The following is a 22,027-nucleotide window of genomic DNA, read 5'->3' as shown; positions in this document are numbered from 1 at the left end:
GAGGACTGCTGGGTGGAGCATGTGTGTGTCACAGTGTGCATGGGGGTTGGTCCTCACAGGCGTCACTGCAGAATGGCATGCCACTGAGGACTGTACGTACTAGAGCAGCTGAAAGTCTCTTTTAGCCATTATGCCTGTAATGCCAAATCAGAAGTGTACAGCTACCCCATCCCCCATTTTACAAGGGGGACACAACACTTTTGTTGGCTATAGAAGCAAGGGATACATGGTTAAATTGGGCAGGAGAGTGAGTGAAGAGCAAGTGGAGCTGAACTCTGGTACTATGACTATTATCACTAACCATAACTATCACAATTTCACAACATCTGTCTGTCAAAATTATGTCAAATGTGTTCATGTTTTTGTTTAAAGGTTTTACTGTAAAGCCTTTCTAATCTTTGACAGATAACAATCAGAAGACATTTTGATATGTTGCTAAAACTGACAAACAAGTGATTGTGAAGACCTAAAGTATGGCCAATTAATGGTCATTCTGTTTAGGAGGGACCAGAGCTAGATACAGGGACTGGAGCTAGATGTCCAGATAGCAGAGAACCCAGTCGGAGGTCCCAATCTATTTTACCTATATACTTAATCTATATAAGTCACTGTCACTTCTTTGGTACAACTTCAGGAAGGAGCGTGATCGGCTCACCTGTAGAACAGTGTCATTTTAGTGATCTAGGCACAGTCCAGTGTTGAGATACAAGACTTACATTTGGATCTTTGGATCGCATGCGACCAAAACAAATTTACTTTTCGGCAGAGGAGACGAAGTCTATGTGTAGTTTACAAGGCCTCACTTCTGATGTCACCAACCTGAAATTAGTTGGTTTTATTTAAGCATTTATTGAAGATGAATGAATGAACGAAGAAATGAATTGTGCAGTGCCATGCAGGCAGTAGAGTGTCCAGTACACTCCCATATTAATCGAGGTGGTCTTTATTTGTCCTGAAATCTTCATATCTGACTGCCCACATGAGAGTAAAAACTGCCTACTCCCATGTTTTTTTGTGTAGGATCCTGCAGGATCCTTGTCCCGATGAACCCCTCTAAAATACACCCAGTCCATCACTCACTCTCTTTGTAGCCGTCGATTGATCAACTAGCATGTTTTTTGAAGGTGGTAAGAAACTGGAGTATCTTAAGGACACAGGGAGAACATGTGTAACACAGACAGTAGCCAGAACTCTGAGTGAACTTTCAAACCTGGAATTGCAAAGCACCAACACTAACAAACTGTGACATGTCATAGCAAGTAAAGTTAATTAAGCTCTTTGTGTTAACATTTTTGTGTTCAACAATATTAAAATATCCCAGATCCATTTCTAATTACTCTGTAAGATCGGTTAATTTATTCTTCTATATTTTAAATTGACAACTTGAATTTCAGGCTCAAGCTGTACTGACTGTGGTGTAGAATAATGGAGTAAATTACTCAATTTGTTACAAGCACATCAATATGAAATAACCACACAGTGCAATGTTAACTTGTAAAAAACGAAGTACAAACTTTATTATTCTGTCTTTACAAAGGCACATGCCTCTTTTCCCCAGTTTTTTTTTTCTTTAAAAAAAAAATGAGAACAAAATATAACAGCTTCTCAACATCCAAATGGGACAGAGTGTCCAACAAAAAAGGAAGGTGGCACATGAAGAGGGAGGGAGGGAAGAGAGAGGGGACGAGTCTAGAGACTTCGGAGACGGAGACATTCCAAGAGTCAAGAAGGGTTCAACAGCTGCGTGGTTTGGACTCACAGCACCAAGAGCTTCAATTCAGGAGGCATCTCTTAAAAAAATTAAGTGCTTTATATCCATAATTTTATACACTATTGGTTAAACCCTCACATACACATTCCTCTGACACAGTCTTCTTTTTTTACAGTATTTTTACAGACATTTGAAAGTATAAAGTAGAATAAAAAAAGCAGAGACACCCTGTGGCTTTGATAGAGAAATTGCTGAGTTTTGAGGAACCACTGAGCTTTTATACATACAGAAATACAGCAAGAAAAAATAAGAAAACAAAACCTGACTTTTAAGAAAAGACAAACAAAACTCTTCATAACCCAATCTGACCATCACTCGAATTAAAAAATATGTGTATATATATTGATATATCTCAACTCCATCTATTATCTGACGGGCCCATTCTTTTAGAAGCCCTGTTTCTCAGCAGTCAACACTGAAGCCTGACTGAGAGGGCCAGAGAAAGCCAACATGCTGACAGCATTTGATAAATCCTGAAGGAAAAGCAGTATGTCAAGCAGCAAGTGGTTCCGTGTAACACTGGGGCAGGCATAATTTGTTTCAGTAATATTTATACACAGATTCGTCACATCTGTTCCTAAATCAAACAAATATCATAATCGATTTGCAGAGCCAGGAGAAAACTGAACATGGACCTGGTGCTAGGACATTCTGGAATGTCTGAAATCACAACCCATGTTCATGCCATAGTGCCATGAGAGGGGAGAAATTGGATGGGACAAGACAGGTAATCTGAATACTTCTGAGCTGCAAGTCAACTTCAGAATGTTTCTCCAAAACAGAAGTTAAAGCAAACCACTGCCCTCTCTCTACACACTTAGGTAGGATGTCATGCAGTCTGCACTCCTTTTCTCCTCCTTCTTCATACATTGGGATGTATCAGAGAGCCCATGCAACCATACAGCTCCATTTAGATGGGCTAAAGCTCCAGAAGATTATCTGCCATGTACACAGGCATTGCTGTACACACAGACAGAAAAGAACTGAAAAGTAAAAACAAAAGACAAACATGCCAGCAAGCAGAGACCACTGAATGCATAGAGCAAGTGTCACAGAATCGAATAAAACATCCTTGAGGACAGACATGCTTCTTTAAATTCCCCAAAGGGGCTACACAAGCAGATGGCTGTTGAGGGAGCTGCATAGAGTGCTTATGGGCTTTGAGAAATCTGCAAATACTACTGCCACCTTTTTTTTTTTTTTTTTTGATGAGAGACTGACCCTCAGGCAGCCAGCTGATGCCAGCACAGCATATATCCTCCTAGCTGAACCACACGTAAGGGAAATACATCTCTCTGCAGAGCACCTACTGGTTAGCTTATTCAATTTTGATGGACAAAATAGACAAAAAACATTAGACCAGCATTAGGAACAACATAAAAGAGCTGGGAGTTTGATGTGGTGGTAGGGCTGCGTTGCCTACATAAGTTTATTGTACTGGGAACCCAGCCCAGCTGAGTGTGAATGACACCAAGTGCACATTCTGTCCCCTCCCTCCAAAAGAACTTTTACAAAGTGCAGTGATGATCTTTGCGCTCCATGAGGTGGAGCATTGCTGGGACCAGAGGCATCTTAAATGGATTCCCATGATGGCTGTACTCATGTCATTTCCTCTAAAAATTCAAAGCCAATGAAGAGTACATTTGGCTTCTGAAGTTAGGTAAGCTCACAGTGGTGCTCTAAAGCCTCCCTAGGCCAGAAGGAAGAACGGAGGGATGTTTGGAGTAATCAAAAGATTCTTTAGACAGTCATAGGTGTGAGAGGGATGGGTTGGTAGGTAAGAGTTTCTCCAGTTAGAGAATTTTACAGGAAAAAAAGGAAGGGATGGGTGAGAGACAGAAAGGCCCAAGAAACTGTCCATTCCAGAAAAAAGCAGTGAATAGTGGGAGAATGCAGAAGAACAGTTATGTGAGACAGTTGTTTGAGCCTGATTCATTTCAACATCATGTATGAATGGAAAAGATTTATTTATTTATTTAGCAACTGAAAGCCTGTTCTGGAAGTATGGATGGATGCACATAATGGGCCAGAGTGATAAAATAGTCTAGTGCACTGTATGAGAGTGCGAGTACAAGTCCAAGTATGGGTGAGATGGTAAGTTTGCTTTTTAGTTGTGTTTTTTTGTTCATTGAATCTTTGACTAAACCATTTCCTACCCTATGGGTTTGTAAGCCTATATGAGAAAGAGATAATGAAAGGGAGTGAAAAAGAGTCTGTAGGAGGCCACTCCATATGGCCACCCTGTTTGCCTGGTGCAGTTAACAGTCCTCAGAACCTTCATTGTCAGAGGCAGTGTCCGAGTCCGCAGTGTCATTTAAGACACGGCCCGGGGTGACGATGACTGCCCGACGCTGCTCTTCCTCAGGCACACCCATCTTCTCCTGTGTGCCCTCGATGTGCTGGATAGCCTGAGGACCACAAAAATAAGGAAATTGAGGTATGCTCATCACACACATTGAGCTGTACACATATTACACCCATACATCAGCACTGCCCAACCCCTTTTCCTACAGAGCAGCTCATACCCTTGGGTCCTCAGATTTCAGCCCATTAATGCTCCTTAACCCCTGTTCCACCAAAAAAGTGCTGGTGCTGGTTTGGGCAGTGCCTGATCTGGAAAAAGCGACTTCATTTTGTTGCCATAACAGTAATTCCAGCAGCTCAATTTACTTACATGCACACCTTTAAAATATGTGAACGCTGCATTTTTAATTAAGATCACTGTTTAGAAATATGACTGATGCAGTCGTTATGATAACTGCTGTGCATCAGTGATCCAAAGAGGAAACAACATTTTATTTCTGGCAATTGCAACAAATTAGACAGGTTACAACACTGATAATGCTAAAGTTACTACTATGGTTCCTTTGGGAAGGTACACACTCATGATAAACAGTTAAAAGCAACAAGCATTCATCTGTTGTGCTGCACGTAATCATTTTCTGTGACAATACATTTACCTTTGCAGTTATCTGTGTGTTGTACATTAGGGAGCTTCCACATGACTTTAAATATTATTATAGGAACAATTAGCAAAGTTCAGGATCAAACCTTTAGCTGGAAATTGAACCAATGACATTGTTCATGCTAATCAAACTTGCTATAAGCAATTTCACCATAGGTTCACAACCTTGGGGTTGCCATAACACACGGGGGCCCCTGAGATGCAGACGGGGTCACAAGACATTATTATCAACCATTATTTATAAAGTAGTTCTGTGTATATAAACATGACTTATGGAATATTTTTGCAAAGCTAGAAGAAATAGTGTTTTTGTCAAATTGTAAAAACAAGAGTAAAAATATGCTATAGAATTAAAGCAAATCACTATAATAATGGTACAAAAATATGACAAACAAATTCAGCCAAAGCATTTTTATTCCTTGTTCGCCACACTGCTTATACTTGGTCTAATGTTAATTTGCTTTCACTCTCCATCAAAATGACACAATTTGCCTTTTTATAAAGACCCTTTACCTGCACTATGGTGTCCAAGTTCTGTCGTGATGTCGATGCTGTGTTGATTACAGAGGCAGGGCCCATAGTTACCACTGTGACATGATGGGGAGGAGGTGGCAACGTTGGGGCAGGAACAATAACAGTGGTGTGATGCGTAGGGGCAGATGGTGTGGCTGGAGAATATACCTGGGGGGTGAAGAAACAAACACATACAGATGGAAGGATTACTGCAGAGCAAAAAAAGAGGACATTTTAATGTTATTTAAATATTAGCAAGGAAAAAGGACCCATGCAAGCAAAGAGGTGGTAGATTAAATCCTATAATCCACTTTGTTGAGACTAATGAGCAATAATTAATGATAAGTGTGCAATACATCTTTAGGAATGGGGCAATATATATTTTACTTTGGAACAGGTTTAGTAAAATAGAACATCGATCAAATAGATAGATCAAAATATGCAAGCATGCATGCAATTTATTATAATCTAATATAATCTATTTCATGGCACACCAGCAGTAAACCTTATAATCCGGGATCGTTCAAAACTATTCTACTGCCCTCTGGTGGATAATGTCTAAAATATGCCATAGTTCAAACGTTAAAGGGGATTAATAAAAATTAGTAGCAGAGATGTTAAGTTTTGCACTTTGTGCTTACACTGCATATCAGACATTAATGTGTTCCACACTTTACATTTTCTTGTGTATAAGAGAAAGAGGGATGTAAAAGTGGATAGGACTATGCATATACATGTCTGACCTGTGTACTGCGGGCAGGAGTGCTCTCTCTCTCCAGTTGTTCCTGCTGTTGCAGGCGAAGCAGAGTCTGAGTCTGCACCTGCTGCTCCTGCACCTGCTGGGCGATCACCTTCAGTTTCTCAGGGTATAGGTGGGCATCCAGAGAGCGAATCTGTTACACAAAAACACACACTTTAAACAAAGAGCATAAACATGATTCTAAAAAAGACAATGCAGTGCAGTGCAGCTAAAGTTGTTCTCCATCAGACAGTACAAGTTAATGTAGAACACTGACTGGTCAAACACAATGGTCACAGATTCTTGCCATTTTGAACACTGGCTAGCTAGAAACACCTTTCTACTAGACAGCGCAGCACAGCAATCTTACATAGAAGAGTTTTTGGCTATTTACCAGAGTTTCTCTCATTTTAAGTGTCCTTTTTTTGCCCAGCACTAGTCACAGAGAACACCTCTTATATTTCACTGGTATAATTATGTGATGGGAAGCAGCCACTGATACTTGGCTAGCTTACAACTAGTTCTAGACTCTGATTAGTAACTTTACCAGACTCTACCGTTTTGCCTGGCGGAAAAGCGCTATATTTTTCTTTAGACTTTACGTACTGCCAAAAATCATTCTGTCAGAGTCCCATTTTGTCCAGAAATTTTATTATTTATGTATTATTGATATTCAGCAAGTCAGCCTGAAAGTGTCACTGTGTATGCCAAGATGACCCTCACCTGCTCCTCTAGCATCATGCGCACTGAGCGTTCTTTCTCCAGCTGTTGCCGGAGTTCAATCATTTCTCGCCGCAGGTCCTCCACCTTCTCCTCCTCCAGAATATCCGGAGATCCTATTCCTTCATCCTTCTCCTCTGCACGCCTTCTCTTTGGGGATGAGCCACTGAACTCCTGTGCATGTGGAAAGGGGTGGGGGTGAAAAGCAGTTAAAGACAGTCAACACTCTTCAAACTCTCTTAGCTACTGAAGTTCCAGAGACAGAACCAATTATTAGGGTAGCTACACTCACTGTGCATTTTATTAGGAACACCTGTACACCTACTCATTCATGCAATTATATAATCAGCCAATCACGTAGCAACAGTGCAATGCATAATATCATGCAGATACAGGCCAGCAGCTTCAGATAATGTTCACATCAACCATCAGAATGGGGGAAAAAAATGTGATCAGTGATTTTGATCATGGCATGATTGCTGGTGCCAGACAGGCTGGTTTGAGTATTTCTATTGCCTGGGATTTTCATGCACAACAGTCTCTAGAGTTTACGCAGAATGGTGCAATAAAGAAAAAAAATCCTGTGAGCAGCAGGTCTGCAGACAGAAAAGCCTTGTTGATGAGAGACGTCAACGGAGAATGGCCAGACTGGTTCGAGCTGACTGAAAGGTTACAGTAACTCAGAAAACCACTCTGCACAGAAAAGGTGAGCAGAAAAAGCATCTCAGAATGCACAACACGTCGAACCTTGAGGCAGATGGGCTATAGCAGCAGAAGACCACATTGGGTTCCACTTCTGTCAGCCAAGAACAGAAAGCTGAGGCTGCAGTGGGCACAGGCTCACCAAAATAGGACAGCTGAAGACTGGAAAAATGCAGCCTTGTCTGATGAATCTCGTTTTCTGCTGAGGCACACAGATGGTAGGGTCAGAATTTAGCGCCAACAGCATGAATCCATGGACCCAACCTGCCTTCTGTCAACAGTCCAGGCTGGTGGAGGTGGTGTAATGGTGTGGGGAATGTTTTCTTGGCACACTGGGGGTCCATTAATACCAATCAATCATCGTTTAAATTCCACAGTTTATCTTATTATTTGTGCATCCCTTCATGGCCACAATTTACCCATCTTCTAATGGCTACTTCCAGCATGATAATGCACCATGTCACAAAGCAAAAGTCATCTCAAACTGGTTTCATGAACATGACAATGAGTTTAATGTTCTTCAGTGGCCTTCCCAGTCACCAGATCTGAATCCAGCAGAACACCTTTGGGATGTGGTAGAACAGGAGATTCTTTGAACTGCATGGAATTGCGTGATGCAATCATGTCAGAATGGACCAGAATCTCAAAGGAATATCTCCATCATTTTGTGGAATACGTACCATGAAGTACTGAAGCTGTTTTGAGAGCAAAGGGAGGCCCTACCCAGTATTAATATAGTGTTCCTAATAAAGTGATAGTGAGTGTATATTAGCTATATTAATTATGTCCTAGAAAATGCATCTTTGGTCCTAAAATGTGATTTAAAGTACATATTATTACTACATGCTCCATAAAGACTGTGTGGAAGTTATAGTTTCTACACTTCACAGCAGATAGAAGTTTCATAGTGTCAAACAGTAGTTCCACTGGCATACACACACAAAAAAAAGCCAAAAATAACTTGGCTACAGTGTTATGAAGGAAGATATGTTTATTATTTTGCAGCTATTATTTGTGCAAAAACATACAGTAAATGCATGTATAATGAACTACCCCAAACTGCAATGTAAAACATTAGAAGCACAACCCACAGGGACTTCTCTAACTGAAGGTTGAAAGTTAAAACAGCTTGCCAAGGCTCACCTGGATGAAGCGCTTAAGCTGCGTGTTTTGCTGCAGTAGCCGTGTCTTTTCCTGCTCCAAAGAGAAGATATATTCGGCAGTCTGCTGTAAGATGGCAGCCTGGAAGGCAGGGAAAAGAAGGATCAAATAAGAACTCCAACACTGGCATAATTGACAGCATTATCCGAGCTGAAAAATGTTAAGAAAAATGAAAAGTAAATACTCTTACATGGATAGTAACAAAATAAAAAGAGTAGATTCCATGTAAAATAAAAGTATAGGGTAAATACAATAAATGCAGTAGAAAAATATCTGTTCAACTAGCACAGAAGGAACATGAGTTCTCATGTGTTATAGGAAAATTGTAACAATAATCCTATTAATTAACACAATTTTATTACACTTTGCTTTGATTATATTACTATTCATGTTTTAATATGGAAAAATGTATAGTTAAAACCAGTAGATATTTTAATCATTGGGATTATATTGTTTTTGATGGATAAATTGTGGTTTGGCAAAAAAAAAAATTTCTTTAAATAAGAAAGTGTGCTAGTAATATATTTGCATAAATGTATCCAAAGAATGGATACGCTGCATTTTGGAATTAAAGTGTTCAATTATTTCTGTAATAAATTGTGCAAACATCAACTTTTTGTATTGTTTAAAAAAAGGTGCAAAACAGCTAGCTAGCTGGTTACTTAATTTAGCCTGGTAATATTAAGGCTCTCACAAACATTTAGCTTTTATTACATTTTTACTACATTTATTAAGTTAGCTAGCTAACAATCACATTAGAAACAAACAGGAGTGAACAAAATATTGAATTTTTTTTTGGAATTTTGTTAAATCCCTGTTTTACAAATTTCATTTAAGTCACATACAATGTCACGTAATGTGAAATTTTTGAGTTCCAGCTTTGTTTATTTCTTGCTCTAACAAGAAAAAGCCAGCAGTCGTATTACTAAACACATCTTAGGAGCAACACCACATGATCAAAATCATATAATGACAGATGTGATGTGAAATTGTCTACAAAAATTTGTTCGCTTTTAAATTTGGTTAGTTTTTACATTTTCATTCATAAAACAAAACTAGGATTGCCTCCTCCATCTCCAGCAACCAGCATGACCTCTGAAGAGCATGAGCCTCCTTTACTGAGCGGTCATGACACACCTGCTAGCGTAAACGATAGGCCTAAAGAAGTTAGCTGTGGAAGAGTTTGCTGCTTGGTGAGATGGATCTAAGATTTAGCAAATGCAATAGCTGGCTATGGGACTAAATCCAGAAAGTGATGCATTTCTCAATGTAAAGCATGTGAAGCATGTTATGGACCTGTCATGACTGCATCAAGTTGCGAAACAATTCTTCGGCTCACAAAAACAATCACAGCCTCTCAAAGTACCAGACACATCTGATCACAATGGCCAGCGTTCTGACTGCTTTCAAAAAAGCCTTAACATTCAGTGCCTCCACAGCAATGTGCGAGAATTCATTCCCTGAGAAAAGTTTTTTCAGACCATAGACATGCTATGCTCCAAAAAAGAAAGACCCAGTTGGTTTAGCTAGCGTTCGAAAAGGACTTAATGTGAAACATGCACAACTGAGTGGAAGGACACCGTTCTTAGGAGGTTCAATACCAGCACTCGCTGCCTGCAACTCTTTTAAAGGTAAGCTTTTGGTAATTTACTCTGATGCCAGCCCTGGCTTTCTTGATTCTTATGCAAAATATTGAATGATTCTGGAATATGTCTGAATTTATTCGATAAGTGTAGAGTATGTAGTCTATATTTTCGTCGTTCAGAGCTAAAACAGCTCTGACCCTTTGAGGCATGACTCCACAAGACCTGTGAAAGTTACGCTGTGGTATCTGGCAAGATGTTAGCAGCAGATCCTTACAAGTCCTGTAAGTTGTAAGGTTGGGCCTCCATGGATCGTATTTGTTTGTCCAGCACATCCCACAAATGCTCCATCGGATTGAGATCTGGGGAATTTGGAGGCCAAGTCAACACCTTGAACTCTCTGTCATGGTCATGTTCCTCAAACCATTCCTGAACAATTTTTGCAGGGTGACAGGGCACATTATCCTGCTGAAAGAGGCCACTGCCATTAGAGAATACCGTTGCCATGAAAAGGTGTACTTGGTCTGCAACAATGTTTAGGTAGGTGGTATGTGTCAAAATAACATCCACATCAAAACCAGGACCCAAGATTTCCCAGAGCATCACACTGCCTCCGCTGGCTTGCCTTCTTCCCATAGTGCATCCTGGTGCCATCTCTTCCCCAGGTAAGCGAAACATACACACCCAGCTGTCCACATGATGTAAAAGAAAACATGATTCAGCAGACCAGGCCATCTTCTTCCATTGGTCCATGGTCCAGGTCTGATGCTCATGTGCCCATTGTAGGCCCTTTCAGCGGTGGACAGAGGTCAGCATGGGCACTCTGACTGGTCTGTGGCAACCCAGCCCCATACGAGGCAAGCTGCGATGCACTGTGTGTACTGACACCTTTCTATCATAGCCAGCATTAACTTTTTCAGCAATTTGTGCTACTGTAGCTCTTCTTTGGGATCAGACCTGATAGACTAGCCTTCTCTCCCCACGCATTAGTGAACCTTTGGTGCCCATGACCCTGTCGCCAATTCACTGGTTGTCCTTCCTTGGACCACTTTTTTAGGTACTAACCACTGTATACTGGGAACACCCCACAAGACCTGCCATTTGGAGATGCTCTGACCCAGTCCTCTAGCCATCACAATTTGGCCCTTCTGAAAGTCGTTCAGATCCTTACGCTTGCCCATTTTTCCTGCTTCCAACACATCAATTTCGAGAACTGACTGTTCACTTGCTTCCTAATATATCCCACTCCTTAAGAGGTGCCAATGTAAGAAGATAATAAAAGTTAGTCACTTCACCCCTGAATGGTTTTAAGGCTGATCGGGGTGTGTATAGATATACAGATACATACATACACAAAAATACACATTGTCCCACAAGTCTCCATACATAGGGGACTATGTATGCCAACACCACGTCGGTTGTGCCTTCGTCAGTGAATGTTCGTGGACAATCACTTCTCGTTTGGTCCGCAACTCTTCTAGTCTTTTTGAATTTGTTGGCAACAGTGTCGTATGTGATGTGCTTGCCATGTTTTGTTTTAAAATCCATCACAACCTTCCCGATCCAGCCATGAGAACAATTCCAATACATTCTTCTTTTGTCAAAGGCATTCTTAAAGGCTATCTGAAGGCTACCCTGTCCACTGTCAAAAGCACCTACAATGGGCACATGAGCATCAGAACTGGACCATGGAGCAGTGGAAGAAGGTGGCCTGGTCTGATGAATCATGTTTTCTTTTACACCATGTGGATGGCCGTGTGTGTCACTTCCCTTGGGAAGAGATGGCACCAGGATGCACTATGAGAAGAAGGCAAGCTGACAGAGGCAGTTATGCTGGGAAATCTTGGGTCCTGGCATTCATGTTGATGTTACTTTGACATGTACCACCTATCTAAACACTGTTGCAGACCAAGAACACCTCTTCATGGCAAAGGTGTTCCCTAATAGCGGTGGCCTCTTTCAGCAGGATAATGGGCCCACCACACTGCAAAAATTGTTCAGGAATAGTTTGAGAAACATGACAGTTCAAGGTGTTGATTTGGCTTCCAAATTTCTCAGATCTCAAGCCAATTGCAAATCTGTGGGATGTGCTGGACAAACAAGTCCGATCCATGGAGACTCCACCTTACAACTTACAGACTTGTAAGGATCTGCTGCTAACGGCATAAAGACTAGACTGTGGAGCAATGAAAAAAGGTCATGTGGTCTGATAAAATCAGATTTACCCTATTCCAAAGCAATGGGCGTGTCAGGGTAAGAAGGGAAATGCATGAAGTGATTCACCCGTCATGCATAGTGCCTACTGTACAAGCCTCTGGAGGTAGTGTTATGATCTGGGGTTGCATCAACTGGTCAGGTCTAGGCTCAGCCTCATTGTGCGGCAATAAAATGAAGTCAGCTGAGCATCTGAATGTACTGAATGACCAGGTTATCCTGGTCATTCAATGGAAAAGTCAATGGACTTTTTCTTCCCTGATGGCACAGGCATATTCCAAGATGAAAATGCTAAGATTCATGAGGCTTAACTTGTGAAAGAGTCATTCAGGGAGCATGAGGAATCATTTTCACACATGAATTGGCCACCAGAGAGTCCTGACCTCAACCCCATTGAAAGTCTTTGGGATGTGCTGGAGAAGACTTTACGGAGTGGTTAGACTCTCCTGTCCTCAATGCAAGATCTCAGCCAAAAATTAATGCAACTCTGGATGGAAATAAATGTTGTGAAGTTGCATAAGGTTGTTGAAACAATGCCAGGACGAATGCGTGCCGTAATCAAAGCTAAATGCAGTGCAACGAAATATTAGATTGTGCAACTTTTTTTTTTGGCCAGGCAGTGTATAAATATATATACATACATATATGGCCTTTCAGATTGAATGTTTTTTTTTTTTTTTTTGGTTTCACGCAATTCCTCACGTGTGATCACACAGCACCCTGCAGGCATGCTTCTTAGAATTTAAATTCATTTGTTGTGCTTCAAACAATATCCACCAGGAAGTGCACGGAACAACATACTGTAGCTCAGTTTTATGTGCTCTGCTGCTTGTTGCAAAACGGTTCTGAGAGAGGTTCACAGATCTGCTGGCCAAGCCAGAACATGGGCTTCAGTGTTCGGAAAAAGAGCATATGCTATATACAGTATATGTCCTGGTACAACTACTGTGTCTACTAGCAAGCTGTTTTTTTCAAATAAAACATGACTGCCCCCTACTGGTCTTGTCTTTCCTGCACTTGCAGGATGTTAGCATGAAATTGCAAGATCCCTTTTCCTTTGACATGCATTCTCAATTATAATTCTCATTCTATATATATATATATATATATATATATATATATATATATATATATATATATATATATATATATATATATATATATATTCAGCTTTCATTACATGATATTTACACGCAGATGTGTTAAAGTAAAGGGATGAAAGTATCACAATCCACCATTTGAAGAAGACTTCAATAGCAGATATATAGAGGCCATACCACAAGATGTAAACCACTCAGCAGCAGTAAGAATCAGAAGGCCAGATTGGAATTTGCAAAGAGATACAGAGATGAACCACAAAAGTTCTGGAACCAAGTTTAACCTCTAACAAAATGATGGAAAGGCCAAAGTGTGGAGAAAGAAAGGATCTGCTCATGATCCAAAACATAAGAGCTCATCAGTCAAACATGGTGGGGGTACAGTCATGGGTTTGCTGGCTGCTTCTGGAATATGCTCACTAATCTCTACTGATGATGTAACTTATGACTGTAGCAGCAAAAAGAATTCAGAAGTCTACAGAAACATTCTGTCTGCCAATTTCCAGAGAAATGCATCCAGTCTAATTGGGAGGAACTTTATCATGCAGCCAGACAATGACCCAAAACACACTGCCAAGACAACAAAGGACTTCATCAGGGGACAAAAGTGGAAGGTTTTAGACTGGCCAAGTCAATCTCCAGACCTTAAACCAATTGAGCACAAACGACAACTGAAAGAAGCTGCGGTACAAGCCTAGAAAAGCATCACAAAAGAAGACTGCAACGGTTTGGTTACGTTAGTTGGTTGCTGGCTGGATGCAGTTATTGCAAGGGATATGCAACCAAATATTAGGTGTTATTTACTTTCATTGTCTATCTATCTGGAAGACTATCTCTTCCAGTACTTTTGCTCACCTAAAAACTGGGTGGTCTGCCACCAAAGGTGCCATGTTCTAAGTTATTTGTCTAATATTTATCTTTTAATCTCAAATCCAACTGTATAGCAAAAACAAAAGAATTGGCCTTGCCATTCCAATACTTTTGGAGGGGACTTATATATATATATATATATATATATATATATATATATATGCATTCTAAAACTTTATTGTTTCTATAGCAAAAGCTTATACACAGGGACTTGTATGGTGAATGCCCCACATAATCTAAGACAAAAAAAAATGGATTTTTTAAAAAAAAAAAAAAAAAAGTCAAAGCACAAAAAAAAAAAACCAATTGTTGATGTGGTCACTTTTTTCGTTAGGAGATGTTTAGTTACATTTATGGAAGGAATCTTGGTTGTAAGCGCTTTGTAACAGTCACGGTGCTTTGTAAAGTTTATCAATACAGGAAAGTTGTCAGAACAGAAGAGGTCATGCGATCTGATCGGATGAGAGAAAGAAACAGAGGAAAGAAAGAGTGGAAAAAAAGAGCGAAGCTGCTGAGAGGAATGACTGTATCACAGCTATAACATAAGTGAGAACAGGAATTAACTTGTCTCTCCGACATTCCACAACATCAAATCTAACTATAAACCTTTAAAATGTGTGACGTTTCATACATTAATCAAATAAACATTGTAACTCTTAGGAAATATAAATATATATTTTTTACAAATTTATTTTATATATATATATATATATATATATATATATATATATATATATATATATATATATATATATATATATATATATATATATATATATATACACATATATAGTGGCTTGTTAATGTCTAGAATCCTATACAGTCTAGAATCGTATACAGTCCATACAACATCAAAGTACATGATTGCAACATCTGAATTTATCCACTTGTATTGTTTCTTGAATAACTATGCTGCAATAAAAGTGACTCACTTTGCTCAACTTCTCTCCATCACTATGTGGTATGAGTGTTTTGAGGGACTGGAAGCCAGCATTGATGCTCTGCATGCGCCTGCGCTCATTGCTGTTGGCGATCTCCCTGCGAATGCGTCGTTCTTGGTCCCGTGCCGTTTCTGGTGTGAGGGGGATGTTTGCTAAACTGGAGGGAACGACATAACAGTTCATCCAGTGTAAATTACAAAATCATGTGGAAATGATAAATATATTGTTGGGTGAGGGATAAATCAGGTTACATTTTCACAATACCACTAAAAAAAATTTATAAATAGGTACGTACAATAATCTTAAATGTGGGCATAAAAGTATTTCTGTGTTCCTGTGACTGATTTAAAAATGTCCATGTAAACAAAATAATGTTCCTACATTCTTGCGGTCTGTGGTATGTTTATTAATCACGCATCTTAAAGTCATGCACACGCAAACAAGCACATTGAAATCACCTAGAGAATTTGGTAATGGTAATATTTCTGATAAAATGGTCCACTCATCATCATGGGCAAAAAGTATAAGTGATCAATGGAAAACATTATTACAGTGCTAATAACACTCTAATTAGTCATTAATTATATTAGACAGGTGAGGTTAAAGTAAAGTTGACAAGTTTATCACCAATATAAAAAAATTCCACCTTTAGGCACTGCTTATCCTGGTTAGTAACATCAAATGGAAGGAGGAAAATCAAATCCTTAATTGAACTTCCACATTTCCTTTCCATCGATTAAGGCTTCTCAAAAAACACATGAACCAACTCTGATACAGGAGTGGCTTCATCTATACTTCATTAGATCCTAAGCAGCACAAAATCTACCAACAGTCCCAGTGATAAGTTCATCCAAGGACTTCATCTAAAGCCTTGACCCAGTGTAACACTATTGGCCACACTGTACGTTTCTCACTGTACATGTCTGCTTGCAACGTAGCCATACCACACCCTATTCATTTCAGTGGAGATCTCTGCTGCATTTGTGCAGTGTATGATGGTTGTGCTGCAGCCTTGTTGCATTTAGCCAATCAGAAGAGAGCTTCATGAAAGCCTTTTGATTTGCCATAACCACATCCATGTACACGTCACATGGCCATCGACAGCAAGGTGAGAGATGCCATGTGATGGCATATGGCCACAGAATGTGCAAATGGACGCACACTGTCATGGCGGGTTTTGGCTATGACCTAAACCTGCTAAAATCAAAACTGTTTCCATGATGATTTCGAGAACAATTAAATCAATCATGACTAACTGTAGGGCTGCAAAACAATGGCTAATTTGAGCATTAGACTACATGATACTCATTTGCTCAGTATTATAATACTGGTTATTGTCACTCACACTCACTTTCAGTAACTGCTTTATCCATCTCAGTGCTGCGGCAATCCGGAGCCTATCCCGGGAACACCGGGTGTGCAGTGAGAATGCACACACGCCGTTCATACGTAGGAGCAAGTTAGCTTAGACAATTCACTTACTGGCATGTTTTTGGCCAGTGAGAGAAAACCAGAGAACCCAGAAGAAAACCACACGAATACAGGCAGAATGTGCACAAAAACACTGCCCAGACTTTAATGTGAGCTCAGGATCGAGCGAGGGGCTGTGAGGTGGCAACGGTACTCACCGTGCCACCCATACTGATTACTGATCACAATTATTCTAACAAGTTAGGAACAAAATAGTATTAATGCATATTTATTTAAAAACAGAAAAAATATTTTTCATTGTTTAATATATGCCTTTATTGCTTTAATTGTATAATTCTTTGCATCACAATAAAATTGTTTTACTCACTTTAAGTGCGTGTTAGTTTTCCATGTGCAGCCAAATGAAAATGCCTTTGTCTGCAGTTGCACAGTTTTTGTGAAGCAGAAGCCAGAAAGTATCATGTGTGCATTGTGATATGTCCGAGAGTTAACCCATAGGAATGTTAATTTTTCTTCAATCCTGAGCTCAGGTTACTGTCTGTGTGGAGTTCTGCATGTTCTTTACGTGTTCATGTCCTCCCACCTCTTAAATACATGCTGGCAGCTGGATTGGCTAGGCTAAATTGCCCCTATGTGCCAATATGTGTGTGCATGGTGCCGTATGATACACTGGTGTCGCATCCAGTGTGTATTACTGCCTCACACTCAGGGTTCCTGGGATAGACTCTGGATTCATTGCAACCCTGACCAGGACAAAGTGATGATTAAAGATGAATGATTATTATATGCACCAGACCTAACTAACACAGATGTATAATGATAGTTACTTGGCTACCTTTAGCTAGGCTCACTAATATCACAGTTAGTTATGGTCAATCCATTAAGGAAGCTAAGACTTGCAAACTGACATGATTAATTGTGCAGCCCAAACTAAATACAAATAATACTTTAGTAAATCTACACACACTAAAATCAAACAATTTCATTCTACTAAAACAACAATTCCTTTCAAAACCCATTAGTTTATTTTATTTAAAGTACATGTGCAATATAGACTTGTTTACAAGAAGTAAACATTTTGGTGGACATTGGTCAAAGGACATTTTAGTCCTTATAGGGCATTGCTACCATCATCATGTCTCTGGGGAATGCATATTAGTTATGTAGTAGATGAAACAATGTAGTAACTGAATTGTGTCCGAGTACTTCAAATTAGAAACATTACACTTGAACCAAACCAAAACAAAAACATTTGTTTCCTCAATACACATACTGACAGCAGAACAGTATAGTTCACTTCCTGTCGCATTTAGAGTGAAAAATTACTCAAAAACATAAATTAATAATAATAATAATAATAATAATAATAATAATAATAATAATAATAAGCCTTGACTTGGATCAACAAAATGACAATTCCTATCGCAAAATTATTTTGGCATAACATTGAAAAATCTTTTAAAAATTCTTGCATTTTTGCTAACAATTCCAACCACGAATAAACATGAATAAAAATGCTTTAAAGTTTAATTAGAAGCGAGGCACTACATTTCCCACAAAGCTTATCGCCACGTCCTGAGCTCGCCCCGCCTCCCCCTTGAGATCAGGCTGCAGACGCATTGACGGGCCTTGCTCAACATACACACCCCCTTATAAAAGAAGCCCTTATTAATTTATGAATGTGCCACTCACTAGCTTGATTACTTTCACGATCTAGAAGAATGGAGTATAGAATCGGCTCAGGATAAGTTTTAACCCTCATAAAATGATGCTGAAAAGCACAAATCCCAGCCCTCCGCCATTGCAACAATGCTTCTCTACACAGCTTCCTCTCAGCTTGTCCATGCGGCAGCATGGCAGGGCTACGGGAATAAAGGCGCAGTCCAAACACCGAAAGCGCACTCTCCCGCCAAATTGTTCACGATTTTAGAAGCGCAAAACACATTCCAGTTTATGAAATTACAGTTACAGAGCACGCGTGATTAATTTAATTTTTACGTTTGACGAGCTGAGAGTTAGACGACGACAAAATCCTCGCTGTAGCACAAGCCACAAGCATGGCCGCACTGCCCACAATAACTTTAGCCCGCTCTCGCAACCCAACAAACACCTCGTGCAGTAGCGCGCTGCTCGGCTTCAACTTTCAAAAAAAAAATTACGTATTACGCACCAGATCATTACCATAAAACCAAGTAATACAGAAAATAACGCGAAACGTTCAAAGCCGCTCAAATTAAGTCCATTGATTTGGAATCGCCTTGCAGCAGAGCAGCGGCGTGGTGTGCATGGAACCACGTGGTTTATGTTTGTTAGACACAAAATGTGTGGATTTAGCCAAAATATTTGCGAAGTAACATTAATGCGATAGCGCACAAGTTTGAAACTAACACCCTAATACCCCATCAGCATTAGAAATGGGGTCTAATTTGAGGTATTTCCCGTCTTACTCCAAGAGATTCGTCCGTGCACACAATAACATACCAATCAGATCAAGCATGTTGCCTCATTACTTCTGCTGCTTGGCGGGCGATAAAAGCAGAAATCATGCCTGCTTATAACCGTGGACTTTAAAGGGAGAAAAGGTGTGTATACATACCTACACAAGCCCCCTATGACTTCTTTTTCCGTTTTCCTAAAATGTTGCAAGGAGGGCACCTTCTGAGCTGGTACCATGAAATACTCCATGCTTTCCTCTCCAGCTTTGAGTCCGCGATTTTTCCTAACACTTCGTTTATTATGAATCGTCGCTCTTTTCTGCTGTGTATTCGCGAGCAATTGCGCATTTAATAAGAACAATTCAGACTGTGCGATTGAATTTGCAGTTGTTTGCATACGAACGCAACGTCTGCGGAGCGTGAAGAGTTGTAATGATACTCTACTTCCAGCTGATGGGGTTCCCTCGTAGTGTGTGGCGCTCTTTCTCTTTCTCAACCTCCCTCCCCCGTCTCCCTCCCTCCTTCTGCATGTACGTGTATGTGTGTGTATTTGCAGCTGATCGGGTGTCTTTCAAGGCGGGAAACAGCTGGTAGGAATCACGCAGCACTACAAAAACCCCGCGTTCCGCCGGGCAAAAATAGCCACTGTAAACAAATCATTATTTAAGCTACACGACAGCTTCGCATTTCAGCTACTTACAGATGAGTTATAAGTAATATTTTACCATACAATTCAGAGAATCAATCGTTATGTCGTAGTAGATTAGCTGTGTGGTAACTGCGAAAACATATTTGTCGAGTATTGTATTTAAAAAATAAAATCTGACAAAAACCGCTTCAAGTGGATACATTTAATTGTCACGAGCGCGCTTGCAACGCTGTACAGTAGTGAAGTGAACACGTGAGCTCAGCTGACGACTTGGCAGGACTGAACAAAAACAGTAACAAGCGCGAAGGAGGGAGGCGCTTACACACTCGTGTTGAATCCGTACACCATTTTGCTTGTATGAAAGAAAAGGAAGAGGAGGAACATAGCAGCTCCCGAGTCCCCTGCCACTCCCAACTTCTAGAGGCAACTTTAATAAACGGCACACGCGCTGAAGGGACAAAATGGGAGCAGGCGAGGAGAACCCGGAAGTGTGTTCATGTGTCCGTAGTGCTTCGGGCTAAAATACTAGTGCTACTGGTGGATTGTCTCGTTGTCGCTGGGGCTATTCACATTTGAGCATTTTGAATTAAACTGTTTATTAGCCAATGCAATGTCCAGCATTTGGGTAAAATGCTATCTGAAAAGTGATGAAAATGCATGGCGGGTGATATCATTTGCTGACTTTAAAGCTTATACAAGGCGTTGTCAGTTTTTATTTTCACTTTTTACTACGTTAGGTTAGTAAGCCAACATCGTTCTGGGTGAGAGAAACTCTGTTAAAGTTCCTAACAGCTAATGGAATGAGCCAGGTAAATGGAACAATGAAACATTTAGTTCTTTACACCCAGGGTGTCTACAGGTATCCTAAAGTCAAACTGAATACTATATATTTCAAAATATATTTTTCAGTGATATACCAGACAATCGCAGATACAGATAAAAAAAAAAAAAAACACTAATTAGTGCATTTAATTCATAAAATGCAATTTCAGACACGTTAAAAACTTTTTATTTTCTGTTATTGGCATTTAAATTAACATAACCTATGTCAAAAAGTAAAAATAAAGAACAACAAAAAAAATCTGTTCCAACCTAAGTTGAGGAGGAAGAAGAAGAACAAAAAGAAGAAGAAGAAGAATTAATTAATTAACTGATTTTTATTTGTCAAATAGAATGATCAATAAATAAAATCTATCGCAAGTTGCACATCACAGTGATAAAACCCAATTCATGTACTCCTGAGTGGCAGAAACCAGTAAAGCGTTCGCCTTATTGTCACAGAGTTTGAATCTCAAAAGATGCCACGGCCATCTGGCTGGGAGTTCAAGAGATTAAAAGTAGCTAGGGAGGTCGTTCTGGCCCTGTTCATACCTTGTATTAACATCTTGAGTGATCTGGTCACAAGTGGACAGACGAAATGCATAGCTGTTTACACCTGGCATTTTGAATGCATCTCCAGTAACCACTTGTGATTGAATTTCATACATCATTTTCACCGGAGTTAAAATAGCTCCAGTAAAATGCAAAATGTCCAGTAAAACGCAAAACACAAATCTCCATTTTGCATCTCCAGTGACCACTTGTGATTGCATTTCATACATCATTTTCACTGGAGGAAGGATGTCATGTACATTTATTAGATCTGTCTTCCACTGCATTTGTTTTCAGGCAGAAATGTCCCACAAATCTCATGTACCTGTACAGGTTGTTTCAAACATTTCGATTACATGGTCTACTAATGAAACTTATATATGAATGGAAGGTGAGATGCCAAAAAAAGCTACAAAAAACAGGTGCATTTGTGTCTGCTGTTATAGCATTTCCTATATTCATTAGCCTAGCAGTGGAAAACTCTACAATTGAGCGCAATTTACAAACAGTCTTGCAATGTTTACATATTTTCAGCAGGGGTGTCTAAACTTATCCACAAAGGGCCAGTGTGGGTGCTGGTTTTCATTCCAACCAAGCAGGATGTAGCATGAACAGCAGTTAGAAAAGATGCGATGACTGGTGTCACATGACTCGAAGGAAGAACATGCTAGCTTTCACCCTCCTTGGTTGGTAGCTGTCAATAGGGCAGAGCTAGATAGTGAGTGGGAGTTAGCATATGACCAAATTTTCAGAGAAAGAGGTTTAAAAAAAAAAAACAAATTCATGGTAATTATTTGAGACATTGGGATTGTTCGGATTTGCTATTAACAACTGTCTTGGGTGATCCAGTCAGGAGTGGACAGCT

At 39.9% G+C, this 22,027-nt stretch overlaps 1 protein-coding gene across 1 annotated transcript; it reads right to left on the bottom strand.

Moving 5' to 3' along the window:
• Positions 1–1,487: 1,487 nt before the first annotated feature.
• Positions 1,488–20,084, bottom strand: tfap4 (transcription factor AP-4 (activating enhancer binding protein 4)). The gene is made up of 7 exons (XM_026917074.3): positions 19,304–20,084; positions 15,268–15,433; positions 8,554–8,652; positions 6,712–6,882; positions 5,993–6,142; positions 5,250–5,417; positions 1,488–4,179 (listed from the first exon to the last, which is right to left on the bottom strand). Exons 1-7 carry the CDS (start codon positions 19,537–19,539, stop codon positions 4,030–4,032), a joined length of 1,140 nt encoding a protein of 379 aa, XP_026772875.1. The 5' UTR covers positions 19,540–20,084; the 3' UTR covers positions 1,488–4,029.
• Between the last annotated feature and the right edge of the window lie 1,943 nt (positions 20,085–22,027).

This window comes from Pangasianodon hypophthalmus, chromosome 13 (assembly GCF_027358585.1).
Source record: "Pangasianodon hypophthalmus isolate fPanHyp1 chromosome 13, fPanHyp1.pri, whole genome shotgun sequence".
NCBI lineage: Eukaryota > Metazoa > Chordata > Actinopteri > Siluriformes > Pangasiidae > Pangasianodon > Pangasianodon hypophthalmus.
Note: the sequence above shows the minus strand (reverse complement) of the source record. Positions and strands in the feature narration are given on the sequence as shown.